Source organism: Dreissena polymorpha, chromosome 13 (genome assembly GCF_020536995.1).
Source record: "Dreissena polymorpha isolate Duluth1 chromosome 13, UMN_Dpol_1.0, whole genome shotgun sequence".
Taxonomy (NCBI): domain Eukaryota; kingdom Metazoa; phylum Mollusca; class Bivalvia; order Myida; family Dreissenidae; genus Dreissena; species Dreissena polymorpha.
The window spans coordinates 19,689,420-19,704,640 of NC_068367.1; the positions used below are offsets into that span (position 1 = coordinate 19,689,420).

General features: G+C 35.1%; 1 protein-coding gene across 3 annotated transcripts in view; it reads right to left on the reverse strand.

The window, feature by feature from the left end:
• Window positions 1-15,221, reverse strand: part of LOC127856499 (5'-AMP-activated protein kinase subunit gamma-1-like) — a 423,354-nt gene that overhangs the window by 393,294 nt on the left and 14,839 nt on the right. Inside the window, exon 1 of one of the 3 annotated variants that reach the window (XM_052392764.1) lies at window positions 11,385-11,713. The exons of the other annotated variants lie outside the window; for them this stretch is intronic. Coding sequence (XP_052248724.1) covers window positions 11,385-11,480 — 96 coding nt within the window. The 5' untranslated portion in view covers window positions 11,481-11,713. Of the gene's footprint in view, window positions 1-11,384; window positions 11,714-15,221 lie in introns of those variants that run through there. 3 annotated transcript variants of the gene reach the window in all.

Consider the following 15,221-nt stretch of genomic DNA (forward strand, 5'->3'; position numbering starts at 1 on the left):
AGAGTTAGCTTAAATCTTTTAGACCTAAAGGCTTGGTCAATTTCTAAAGTGGTCTGAGTTTGTACAAGTCTTTTAGACCTGAAGGCTCAATTAATTTCTGCTGTTGTTCAGACCTGAAGACTGACTGGGCCAATCAAACTGAGTGGATGATGTAAGAAACAGCTTTATAAACAGTTATGTATGACACTCAATATTCAATCGATATAAATTTGCTTTTGTTCTTTTTTTTAACAGCTACCATTATTATGATCTACAAATAATAAGCTCATATGATAGCTTTTTTCTTTCGATCAAATCCACATCAGTTTTGAGATCAGACGCACTTTCTAACTGCAGGACCATTGACCAGGATTCTGATACAACCTCTACTAAAACAATAAAACAACAGTTGCAATTCAAATGATTTAACATTATTGTAATTTAACATTGAAGTGTGATGTCATGAGGCAAAGTTTTATTTGATTGTCTCTTCTGATAATGTTCACGGAGTTTCATTGCTTTTGTTGTACTAAAGCAATGCATCCAGCACCCAAAATAAATTGGTTCCAGAATCCTATTTGACCTTCAAATACATAGAGTTTGTAACCATTTTAGTCTTAGCACTAATTACAATTAAGGTATTGCTAAGGAAAATCATCAAAAGGCTATTTAGCATTCATAGATTGTCAGGATTCCAGACACAATATTATCTGATCAAGCATTAGCTTGTAATTACTTGTGATAAGTGCATAATAACATAATGGGTGGTGCGGTGGTCGAGTGGTAACACTCTGGTCTACCATTCCAGAGGTCCCCGGTTCAAATCCCGGCCGGGGCACTGGAAATTTCAGAAATGCTTCAAGTGTTTCCCACCCAACTAGAGATGTACTGGTATGAAACCCAGGAAATTCTCGCGTGTATCGGTGCTATACACTGAGCACGTAAAAGAACCAAGGTATCTATTCGCAAAGAGCTAGGGTATCGCCCCCGGATTCTTTGTATCTCAATACTGTCTCTTCTGCTTTCTGTCTCTTCAGCAAAACCAACGGACCCCATTGGAAATAAGTGCTTGCACTTTCATGGGTTATCCTTGACCGCAAGGTAAAAATGAATACACTGCAACTCCAATATATCACAGTCCGTTATATCGCGTTGTCCAATATATCGCGAATCGGCTATGGCTCCCAAAAATCTGACGAGCATAATCCTTAAATAAAATGTTTTTATCTGAGAATTTGATGCATTAAAATCCGTTTCAAGCAAGTATTTTTCCCTTTTTTTCACCAACTTTAATCCAACAGTCATAATCCAGTTTTGACCAGATTGTTTGCTAACATTGTACATCACATTAACACCTGTGTACTGCATAAACAAAAGACCCATTTGTCAAACATGACAGGTCATTTCGGGTGTTACAATTCTCGATTGAATTTGCTTTGAACTGCCGAAACGCACCAGTGCACACATGAAGGTGTACACAATTATAACAGTAAATGTCACAAGTCAATACTGACCTATCTCAACAATCTGTGTGCGTTAGATACAGTATACAATATAGATCAGTTAGTCACAATGCTCTACTATAAAACCCCATGCTGTGCATGCTTTTCATGAGAAATGAATGACGTCTTTTTGTACATGGGTCTAATTTGTGCATGCTTTCTTGAACAATAAAACTCGGCAATGTTTTTCGGATTAAAAATTTAATTATACGCATTTGAAAATACTCACATGGAATAATGTTTTGTGTTATACCACTTAATGACATATGGATATAACACAAACTTGAATAAGGTTGGTAAATAGCGTGTTTTGAGATTGCATAATGATGCTAATGTATACATATACATGCATACATAAACTGACAATTTATATCGCGCGCCGGATATATCACGGTCGCGACCTTTGGACCCCTTCAACCGCGATATATTGGAGTTGCAGTGTACAATACAATAATTTTTTTTTCTTTTTTGTTTAAGCTTTTATATAGAAAATCATATTTAGTTTCCCAAAGTGTATATTAACTCTTTATTTTATTCATTTATTTTTTTGTAATCTTTGTATGTAACGTACATACATGAATACTATTTATACAGATATCATAAAAGTACCAATATAAACCAAAATTATATATAGCATGTAATAGTCATGAACAAAGGTATAATGGGTAGTTATAATTGTGTATGCCTTAAATTCATTTCTGTACAAAAAAAGAGAGAAATGCAAGACAAAAATGGAAGAAAAGTATAGTAACTCCAAATACAAACAGAAGAATGAACAGTCAGATGCACAGACAGACAAATAATTGCGCTTATTACCCCCCCCCCCCCCCCCCAATTTTGTAACTGGTCTGGCACATGATTGTCCCCCAAATAAATTAATAAATGTCGAGGAAACAACTATGGATAAAACAAAGCATTTAACTATGTGAGAGTTCTTTTACATGAAATTAACAAATGTAGGGGAAACAACTGTGGAGCAAACATAGCAGTTAACTATGTAAGAGTTTCTTTACATGAAGCAGATACAAATCTACGTTAAGGCAGACATTCTTGCTTCAATAATAAATTACATGATCACACCAATAAATCAATTTATTTTAGTAAATCAATTTGGTTAATTTTTCTTTAGAATCAATCATGTATTGAAGTGATAATATCAATCATGTATTGAAGTGATACCTTTAGAATCAATCATGTATTGAAGCGACACTGATGCATGATTTAAGAAAAAAGAAAACCAATCAAAATGATGGTTTTGTATATTTTCTATATTTTTGAGAGAAACAAAACAAGGCTTCCAACTAGAATGATAGTTATCATGTATTCCAGATCACATGTTTCAGTATTTGAATAATACATCATACCAGAATAAATAAAATATTATTTTTTCAATGCCCCCAGATTGGATGTTGCAAGTGGGGTACTTGTAAAAATTGTGAAGTCTGGAATGAAAACAGTATTTTTCAAACTGGACAAATAATAGATGGATAGGGGATTTTCTGCAAAAAATTGAAATGGTTTAAACCCCTTGTATACTTGAAATGAATAAATAATTCTAGCATTGTGTTTTGAGTTTTAATGTCCTCCTTTCTCAATCATAACAATAAATCAACTGAACAATAATAACAAGATGACGTGCATGTATATGACGTTATTCGGCGGCGTCACACGACGGCGCGCCAAATTCCCAACACCCCTGTAACCCCCTGCCCCCTCCAATTATTAAATTACATTCGTCTAAAATCTTTAATAAACCATGTGCTCTATTAAATTCAAAACAAGATTTATTCATATACTATTTTTAAAACCTGATGTATCTATGTAGGCAATAATTGGATAATAACGTAAAATACTAAAACACCATTTAAATTTGTCAAAGTGTCTTCCATTTAACCAATTCCCTCATAAATACCCAGTCACAACTTGAGAACCTGTCAAACTATTATGCACAAAAACCCTGGAGTTACTGTTATTACCTTCAAAACTAAAGATTGGTGTCATCTTAATGCTAAATAGAAAATATAAATTTTAATAATTGGGTGTACAAATATTATATCTGATACAGAATAGTTTCACAGATACAACAGTTTTCTGCTCAATTCTGGGCTGACGAGTATCTGTTGAAAGCTGTACTCATTAGATGCCCAATATTACTAATAATGTGCTAAATGGGTGGTAGTCTCTCTGTTGAAAGATAAGGGATGTGTTAAAGGGACCTTTTCACAGATTTCGGCAGATATTGAAGTTTTTCATAAAATTCTGTTTATTGATAATTTTAAACATTGGATCTAAACAGCTCCAGTAAAAAAACAAGAATAAAATTTAAGAAAAAAAAAAGTAACCCTCAACTGGGCTTGATTCACTGACCCCTGGATTAAAAGTCTATTGCTTAGAGCAATCGGCCATCCGTGCTCATACAATAAGTGATGTATTTTATACTTTATATAAGCAATCCTCATAGTGTGGCAAAATATAACGACAACAAACAAACTCTCCAAATTATTAAATCCTTTAGCGTTGCAACGCTTTATTATTTTCGGGCTTTTAAATCATCAAAAGATGCATATAATAGATATTTTAAGAGCATTGTAAATGTTCAGTATTACTAGCTGTTTCCTCACAAACATCGTAACTACAAAAAACAAGAGATGTGTTTGTCAGAAACACAATGCCCCCTATTGCGCCACTTTGAAGCCATATATTTGACCTTTGACCTTGAAGGATGACCGTGACCTTGACACATGCATGCCAAATATCAAGTTGATATATCTTCAATTTTGCAAAAGTTATGGCCAATATTAAAGTTTTCCGACAGACGCACAGACTGACAGACAGACAGACAGACTGAAGAACAGTTCAACTGCTATAGTCCATCCTACCGGGTGCATAGAAATTGCAAATCTGAACAGATTTTTTTTTAGTTGTGTCAATTTACCAAAAAGCGAAAAGGTCCCTTTAATTGCCATGTTCTAATATAAAATGTCGCATATTTGCATTAAAATGAGCATGTGACAATAAGTTATTTTCAAGCACACCTTGTGATTCAACAAGGGTGTTACATCTGAATTTTTCCTTTTGTTCACTCTTACATTTTGCTTGTGGTAAATCTTCCATTTTCAAAGTATTTAATGGCCATTTTTATTGTGTTCAATCTTCCAGTTTCACATTGTTTTATCTTTCATTTTAGAGCGTAAAATCACCAATTTCATAATGTTAAGTATTCAATTTTCATACTGTTAAAGGGGCCTTTTCACAGATTTTGGCATGTTTTGAAGTTTGTCATTAAATGCTTTATATTGATAAATTTAAACATTGGAACTAAAAAGCTCCAGTAAAAAATCAAGAATAAAATTTAACAAGAGCTGTCAGAGGACAGCGCTTGACTATTTGAGTGCTTGACAGTATAATGTAAGCCATCATGGGGTAATTGTTCAAATTATTCAATAAGGTCAAGGTCAGGTATATTTTCCACAATCTATTGAACATTTGTAAAGACATAAAACAAACTAAATAAATTTTATTTCAAGTTGATAGCAATAGCTTGGGTGTGAAGTTTGGACGGTCCTTCAAAAATAAAGTAAATAAATAAAAAAAGAAAAAAATAAATCTTTTTTTGGGGGGTAGGGGGGGTTGAGAGGGGGTTATAATGTGGGGTGTGGTAATTTATTAGATGATCTTTCAAAAATCAAAAAAGGAAAAAAAAACATAAATTTTTTTTCGGGGGGGGGGGGAGGCAGGGATTCTGGGTTGGGGCGTGGGGTATTGTTTGGGTGGAATCCATTGTGGTATTTAGGTAAGTGTTGTTTTGTCAAAGATTAAAAAAAATCTGATCATAAATAAAGAAGTTATGGCAATGTATAACTAAAGTAATATGCATATTGTAAATGAAAAAAGGGCCATAATTCTTACAAAATGCTTGATACAGTTGTCTGCTCTTGTTTATAGATAGGGGTCATGTTGGTCAAGAAGTTTGCAAAATATGAAAGCAGTATGTCAGGGGACATTGAAAATATTTGAGGTGGTACGCAAACTTTACCATAGATTTATCAATAATATGCATATTCTAAGTGAAACAAGATGTGTTTGTGAACCTACATGTCCCAATATATTTGACCTTTGACCTTGAAGGATGACCTTGACCTTTCACCACTCAAAATGTGCAGCTCCATGCAATACATATTCATGCCAAATATCACTATAGTGGTGGGGGACATAAAAAGGGCCATAATTCTTACAAAATGCTTGATACAGTTGTCTGCTATTGTTTATAGGTTGGGGTCATGTTGGTAAAGAAGTATGCATAATATGAAAGCAATATACATGTAAAGGGACATAATATTTGAGGTGGTACGCAAACTTTAACATTTGCACGCAAACGCTAACGGGAACGGAAATGCTAACGCCAACGCCTGGGGTGAGTAGGATAGCTCCACTATATATATTTCATATATACTAGTCGAGCTAAAAAAGAAGAAAAAGGTAGCCCTCAGCAAGACTCAAACCACTGACCCCTGGAGTCCTGGAGTAAAAATTCTGCACATCAGACATCTCGGCCATCCTTCCTGATACAACGTTTTTTATACTACATATAAGCGATCTTCGAAGTTTCACAAAATATAAAGACAACAACAGAATTCTCCAAATTATAAAATCGTTTCGCGTTGCAACGCTTTATAATTTTCAGGTTTTTAAATCGTCAAAATGTGCATATAAAGGCTATTTTAGAGCATGGTAAATGTTCAGTATCATGGTTTCCTCACAAATATCATAACAAAAACGAAAATTTGCGAATATGAAACAATTTTTTTCAATTTTATCAATTTACCAAAACGTGAAAAGGTCCCTTTAAATAATCCATGTTCAAGGCATTTTATCTTCCACTTTCATAGTGTAAAATATTGCATTTTCTTTAGCGCTCAATCTTTCATTTTTGAATTGTTAAATCTTTAATTTCACTGGCAATAAATATTTTATTGCAAATTGGCAAAACATTTGCTTTCAAAAATTAAATTGTTCTCTGTCAATACAAACATTTTGTTTTAAAGTAAAAGTTAATTTCGTTCTATGTTATGTCTGAAATTTAATGTTTTAAATCTGGTAAGCATATCAAATTCTGCTTTATATAGGACGCAAAGTTGGTATTTTGTGTACTACAATAACTCTCAGTATTATCTGATGATTTTATTGTGTTCTGTGTTCCTCAAAACCTAGGTGTAGACACCAAAATCATAAAATTTTAGTGTATAGTTACATAGCTATGACCATCAATAGCTTTTGGTGGCTATCTGTGTGGCGATCTTGGTGGCAATCTTGGTGGCGATCTTGAAAAAAAACTTTCTTGAGGTCTGATTTCGGTAAATTTTGTTTATGTTATAAATTACCTTCTACCCCATAGAGGAGTTGTTGTTTTTTTTGTTGAAAAATAGTTCACGACAGAAAACTATATTTTTACAAGTTATGTAGTGACATGATGACTAATGAAATAAATATTCAATAATTCATCAAAAACTAACAATTGTCCTGTTATATTTTTTCGGACAATATTTTAGTGTTACTATTAAGTTTATAGTGGCTTTTATAATTGTAAAATTGGCAGTTTCAAAAATAGCCACATATTACCTTGACAAGATAAACTGCTTACCATTTATAAAATGATAACTTATCTCAATATCAAATTCAAGTTTTCATTCTGATAATACACAGAATCATGCACTCTTGCATAGATCTGAGTCACTGTCTTTGTTCCTCAATGATTATGTTTTATGTAAAGACTTCAGTAAATTATGAAACAATTATAGAAAATCGGAAATATCACAAGAAATAACCAGCAAGAATACTGCACTTAAGACAATATACCTGAACCAAATAAACACCATATTTTAAATTGCATCCTTGACCTTTGATAGGCAAGCACAAATCCTGCATCCCTGACATTTGATAGGCAAGCACAAGTCATGCATCCTTGACCTTTAACAGGCAAGCACAAGTCATGCATCCTTGACGTTTGATAGGCAAGCACAAAACCTATGCTGAATTTTTTCTCTGATATTTTTGCTAGGTAAAACTAGCCAAACAGTCTCTCATTACTTTAAACAAGAGCACCGCCTTGCGGGTGCAGACCGCTCATCTATTTTCTTTTTAAAGGTGAAGGGACTCTCATTTTCAATCACAAAGGAGGGAGGGGTGGAGTGAAGAGCGGTGCATTGTGTGGGGGTGTGGACATTTATTACATTTTCTTCTAAAAATGCGAAAAAAAGGAAAAAAAAAATCGGGGGGTGGGGGGGTGGGGGGGGGTGGGGGGGGGGGGGGGGGTGGGGGGGGGGATTCTTGGGTGCGATGGTTGGACGGTATATCAAACATAAAATAATAAAAATAAATATTTGTGTTTTTTAACCGTTTCATAAAAAAAAATTGGGGGGGGGGGGGTGAGGTGGGGGGGTATAGTGTGAAGGTGTGGTGGTAATTTGTGAGATGATCTTAAAAAAAAAAAAAAAAAAAAAAATAGGGGGGGGATTCGGGTGGGGGGAGGGGGGGTGGGGGGGGGATTCTTGGATGCGATGGTTGGACGGTATTTCAAACATAAAATTATCAAAATAAATAGTTTTGTTTTTTAACCGTTTAAAAAAAAAATTGGGGAGGGGGTGGGGTGGGGGGGGGTATAGTGTGAGGGTGTGGTGGTCATTTGTGAGATGATCTTAAAAAAAAAAAAAAAAAAAAAAAAAAAAAAATAGGGGGGGGGGGTTGGGCGGGGGCACGGGCGATGGTTTGGGTGGAGTCTATTGTGGTATGTCAGGTAAGAGTAGTTTTGTCAAAGTATCAATCAAATCTAATCATAAATAAAGAAGTTATGGCAATTTTAGAGAAATTTAATAATTTGACCTTGAGAGTCAAGGTCATTCAAAGGTCAAGGTAAAATTCAACTTGCCAGGTACAGTAACCTCATGATAGCATGAAAGCATTTGAAGTTTGAAAGCAATAGCCTTGATACTTAAGAAATAAAGTGGATCGAAACACAAAATTTAACCATATATTCAAAGTTACTAAGTCAAAAAAGGGCCATAATTCCGTAAAAATGATATCCAGAGTTATGCAACTTGTCCTTTTACTGTACCCTTATGATAGTTTGCGAGTGTTCCAAGTATGAAAGCAATATCTATGATACTTTAGGGGTAAAGTGGACCAAAACACAAAACTTAACCAAACTTTCAATTTTCTAATTATAAAGGGCCCATAATTCCGTCCAAATGCCAGTCAGAGTAACATAACTTTGCCTGCACAGTCCCCTTACGGTAGTTAGTAAGTGTTGCAAGTATGAAAGCAATAGCTTTGATACTTAAGGAATAAAATGGACCTTAACACAAAACTTAACCAAAATTTTCAATTTTCTAAGTATAAAAAGGGCACATAATTCTGTCAAAATGCACGCCAGAGTTATCTAACTTTGCCTGCCCAGTCCCCTCATGATAGTAAGTAAGTGTACCATGTTTGAATGCAATAGCATTGATACTTTCTGAAAAAAGTGGACCTAAACGCAAAACTTAACCAAAATTTTTAATTTTCTAAGTATAAAAAGGGCATATAATTCAGTCAAAATGCACGCCAGAGTTATCTAACTTTGCCTGCCCAGTCCCCTCATGATAGTAAGTAAGTGTACCAAGTTTGAATGCAATAGCATTGATACTTTCTGAGAAAAGTGGACCTAAACGCAAAACTTAACCGGACGCCGACGCCGACGCCGACGCAGACGCCGACGCAGACGCCGACGCCGACGCCGACGCCAAGGTGATGACAATAGCTCATAATTTTTTTTCAAAAAATAGATGAGCTAAAAATCATTACAGTACCTGAAATTGTTCACAAAAAGTATGTTTTATGGCCCCAAGGTACTGAAGATGGGACTGGCTGTGAATCAGTTAAGCCTGAATAACCCGTGGCACTATCAATGGACAATTCAGTGATTATTGCAGTTTGTGAGCTGTGTCATACCAACCACACTTATCAGTTCCCATGTGTACTCATCCATAATAAAATCGTGGTTACTGGTACTTAAAAGACTGATGATGAAAACCTGGTGTAATCCTTGTGGAAATTGTGCTTTTCATGCCTAAATATTTTTAGCAAATTATCATTGAGATCATAACGCACAGCTATAAATGTATTGTTGAATTCTCAAATGAGCATTATTAAATTTGTAACCCAAATCACACTTCCGAAGTTCAATGTTGACATGACATTAACAAATTATAGCTTCAAATAAACCTCACTAATGCGCACTTATATTGAAGACTTGAACACAACACTTTTCAGACTTGAATATTTCACTTAAGACAAAAGATTTTGACTTCATTCCGTGCAAGTCATCATGATACAATAATTCATCTGCTACGATTGGACACTTTCGCTAGTGGGGAAGGTATGATTTCATATTTTATGAGTGGAAGTGTTGAAACGTCTTAATGACTGACTGGCCAGCAACTTGCCACGTGTGCAGCTGTTCTCTTAAAATATCCATCTGAGCCATGTTGTTTTTTAAAATGAAAATGTTTTCATGGTGTAAGAACCCAATGATGAAATTGAAATAAAATTAGAATTATATTGCATTTCCCAATTACCACATTCTTAGAAATATTATGGGGTATCTATAAAAGCAATGAGAAATAAAGGGCTGTGACACCCTTACAAACTGATTTATAAACTATGACACTTACAAGACAGAAAGCTCCGATAATGTTTTTTCACCAAAATGTCGAGGTTAAACAAGCAATCATAATGCTTAATAGAAAATAATGTTTGTTGAAACCGTACAATAATTAAGTTGACTATTAACTTAAATATTACTGAAATGGGTTAAATAATTTTGCAATGTGTAATAACAAATAATGAACAGCAGTCACTAAGTACTTCGATCTGAAAACAAACATAAAAGAACAAAAGATGTGTTTGTCAGAAACTCAATGCCCCCTTTTGCACCGCTTTGAAATAAAATTTCAATATATCATTTGGCAGGTTTAAAAATTATCTCCCTTTTAAAGCTTATTATTTCCTTTGGATTGTAATTTTTTACTTTTGACCTTGAAGAATGACCTTTACCTCAATGACCTTTCACTTCTCAAAATGTCCAGCTCCATGAGATACACATGCATGCCAAATATCAAGTTGCTATCTTCAATATTGCAAAAGTTATGGCCAATGTTAAAGTTTTCGGACGGACGGACTGAAGGACAGATGGATGGACGGACAAACAGTTCAAATGCTATATACCACTCTACCGGGGGCATAACAATGTAACATTTCATGGATTTGCATATGTTATGACACGAAAAATAAGATATACAAGTGTCTCAATTGTTGGACTCCCTGAAATCTGTTTGGACTCCTAAATTTCAAAAGAAAGGAGTCCAAAGGACTTCTAACTCAGATAAGTTATTGTGTCGAACACTGCAGGGGTACTGCTGTGGGGAAAAGCCTGCAAAGGGGTACTGCTGTGCTAAAGCTGCCGAGGGAAAAGCTTATATATATCTATGATATATCTATACAACCACGAAGAATCATGTTGATATCTTTTTTTTTTAGTTTCTGAGATATTAAAGGCCTTACACAATTTTGTGACAGACGGACGCACGGACTGACGGGCTGACAGACAGCGCCAATTATATATCTCTCCACCTTTCCGAGTTAAAGCCCTTACACAATTCTGTGACAGAGGGACCGATGGACTGAAGCACTGACACCCGACGGACACACGTATAACACCAATTCTATATCCCTCCACCTTTCGCAGGGCATAAAAATCTCCAACTTCCAACATGAGACATGGACACGGACAAGACACAATTCCTTATCCATACGTTGAAAACAAATTTTGATAACACAGATGTTGTCAAAAAAACAACAGCAACTTACCGAAGGACCAGGGATCTTCAGTTTCAGCTTTTGCTTCATTTGAAGCGCCTTCGATGGGCTTGTGACATCATCGGGTATTTCCAATCGTGTTTCCATGGTAACGATAATATGTTTCCTTTGTGTATTGCCAAACAATCAACTGTAACCATTAATTCCACACTGATTACTGTACAAACTGTAGTTCTACACTGATTACTGTACAAACAGTAGTTGACTTCTCAAATGTAACCATACATTGTTTATTCTCAAACGATCAACTGTCAAACCATGAATTCCACACTGACCACTGTATAAACTGTAGTTGTTGAATGAAGAACTATTTAAAAATTGATGTTATATACTCTGTTGCCAAAACGCCACAAACACGTTGCAAAGAAATTTAAAAAAATCCTAAATCAAAATAAAATTTATCATACAGCACAAAAATGATAAACAAATGTTCAATACTTAAATCCTGTAGTGACTAATATACCTAAAAGATATTGAAATAGTGCACTCAACTTGATTGCTATCTGATACAAATATCTCACCCAGCCTCCTTTGCTTTTTTCAACCAGTTTCAGATAACCTACAAAAAATTAAAGTTTAATTGTACTTTTCAAGCTGCATTATATAACCCACCACGAAATGCTTACTTTGTTGTTTTCGTATTAAAACACTAAAAAAGTTAATGAGCTGCTCTAATTGACCTGTAATATGTCAGCAAATTAAAAATCATCAATGCCGCTCTGTTGCTAATAAACACCAACAAGGGCTGTTTGTAAAACATGCATGCCCCCCATATGGGCTGTCAGTTGTAGTGGCAGCCATTGTGTGAATACGTTTTTTGGCACTGTGACCTTGACCTTTGACCTAGTGACCTGAAAATCAAAAGGGGTCATCTGCGAGTCATGATCAATGTACTTATAAAGATTCATGATCCTAGGCGTAAGCGTTCTTGAGTTATCATCCGGAAACCATTTTACTATTTCGGGTCACCGTGACCTTGACCTTTGACCTAGTGACCTCAAAATCAATAGGGGTCATCTGCGAGTCATGATCAATGTACCTATGAAGTTTCATGATCCTAGGCATAAGCGTTCTTGAGTTATCATCCGGAAACCATTTTACTATTTCGGGTCACCGTGACCTTGACCTTTGACCTAGTGACCTGAAAATCAAAAGGGGTCATTTGCCAGCCATTATCAATCTACCTACGATGTTTCATGATCCTAGGCATAAGCGTTCTTAAGTTATCATCCGAAAACCATTTTACTATTTCGGGTCACTGTGACCTTGACCTTTGACCTAGTGACCTGAAAATCAATAGGGGTCATCTGCAAATCATGATCAATCTACCTATCAAGTTTCATGATCCTAGGCCTAAGCGTTCTTGAGTTATCATCCGGAAACTATTTTACTATTTCGGGTTACAGTGATCTTGACCTTTGACCTAGTGACCTCAAAATCAACAGGGGTCATCTGCGAGTCATGATCAATGTACCTATGAAGTTTCATGATCCTAGGCCCAAGCGTGTTTGAGTTATCATCCGGAAACCACCTGGTGGACGGACCGACCGACCGACAGACCGACCGACATGTGCAAAGCAATATACCCCCTCTTCTTCGAAGGGAGGCATAATAAATTATACTTAAAACAAAACACTAAAAACCCAGTATTGCCAAGTCAGTTAAAAAAAATCCAGTATAATTCAAGTTTTCATTACAGACCTGAGGGTTAATGTTTTCTGCATTGGCAACGTCCTCAAAAAATAATAATGAGCACAAAAAAGAACACAACCATCACATGTTGGCACAATTAATCACCACACATGAAGTTTTAATTTGCATTATTAAATGGAAAACAAGAGAGCTGATTGTCAAATAATTTTTATCTCCAATCAAACCTTATCAGATGAGTTACATGTAGTTTCACAACAATCTGCAAACAATGTTCAGTCATGCATCCAACTTCAATGAGGTCTTGTCTATCACACTTTGGCAATTTTATGATTTCATAACAAGTTCTTTCAAAAATGTTCTTCAAGCTAATTAAATTATTTGGTATCTGTTACAACTTTGACTATTTATTTTATCAAATTCACATTGAATATTTTCTTCTTTATTTGCCTCCTTGTTAAAAACAAAAAATATATATGAAAATTTTCACAAATAATCAAAGAACATATATTCCCTTATTAATTTACTTCAAATTATTATTACATTTAGCAGTCTTTATATACTTTAGAATATCTACAGCACAGTATTATATTCTGTATAACGTTCAATCGTACTTGTTATTTCAATATCCATACAAACAAAACAAATCTTAGTAGAAAATTCTTCTTATTTAAATTTTCTGCAGACTGACAGTGAATAAAGACAAGTGAACACATGTAATAGATCCAACAATTACTGAACACACTAAACAAATATTTTCATTTTATATTGAAGGCTCAACAAAACATCCAATTTCTGTATTTATTCACTTCAAGTCGACAGCCTTGGTAAGTTAATATTGTATGTCAAAAGTCTTAAAGAGACTTGACCACAGATTTTAATATCTTTGACAAACATCATCAAATTAATTTATTTTCAAAGCTGTATTATTTGAAATAGTTTTAAGTAATTTTAATAAAAACAAGGAAAACTTTCAAATAAAGTCTTTCACACCCTGCCATTGCCAAGCCAGGACCTTGGGAAGAAATATCTAACATGCTATAACTGCCTCATATTGGCTTTTGAATTAAAGGGACCCTTTCACGATTTAATAAATTGATAAAATTGAAAAAAATTGTTCCATATTTGCAAATTTGTTTTTGTTATGTATTTTGCAAGGAAACAGTAAAACTGAACATTTACCATGCTCTTAATATCCATGATATGCATCTTTTGACAATTTAAAAACCTGAAAATTCTAAACCGTTACAAATGGGAAACGATTGAATACTTTCGTGAGTTCTGTTGTTATTTTTATATTTTGTGACATTACAAGAATTACTTATAAAATGTATAAAATACAGCTTTCACTATATGAGCATGGATGGTCGAGTGATTTAAGTGTACAGCTTTCACTATATGAGCATGGATGGTCGAGTGGTTTAATACTCTTTTACTCCAAGGGTCAGTGGTTCATGGCCAGGTGGGGATAACTTTTCTTTCTTTGTTTAATTTCATTTTTGTTTTAAACTGGAACTCTTTAGTTCCAATGGTTACATTAATCAGTTTAAACATTGAATGACAAAACTTAAACACATGCTAAAATCAGTTAAAAGGTCCCTTTAAGATGTTTAAAAAATGCCTACATCACTAGAACACAATGACGAGCATTAAACATTTTTAGATAGTAATATACCTGTGTATCTCTGAGGAGCATTTGTGTGCCACACTTAATTGATAAGGTAAAAAACCCTTATTAATGTAAATTGATAACAAGAGCACCGCCTTGCGGGTGCAGACCGCTCATCTATTTTCTTTTTAAAGGTGAAGGGACTCTCATTTTCAATCACAAAGGAGGGAGGGGTGGAGTGAAGAGCGGTGCATTGTGTGGGGGTGTGGACATTTATTACATTTTCTTCCAAAAATGCGAAAAAAAGGAAAACAAAAATCAGGGGGGGGGGGTGGGGTGGGGGGGTGGGGGTGGGGTGGGGGGGGGGGGGATTCTTGGGTGCGATGGTTGGACGGTATTTCAAACATAAAATAATAAAAATAAATATTTGTGTTTTTTAACCGTTTCATAAAAAAAAATTGGGGGGGGGGGGTGAGGTGGGGGGGTATAGTGTGAGGGTGTGGTGGTAATTTGTGAGATGATCTTAAAAAAAAAAAAAATGGGGGGGGGGGGATTCGGGTGGGGGGAGG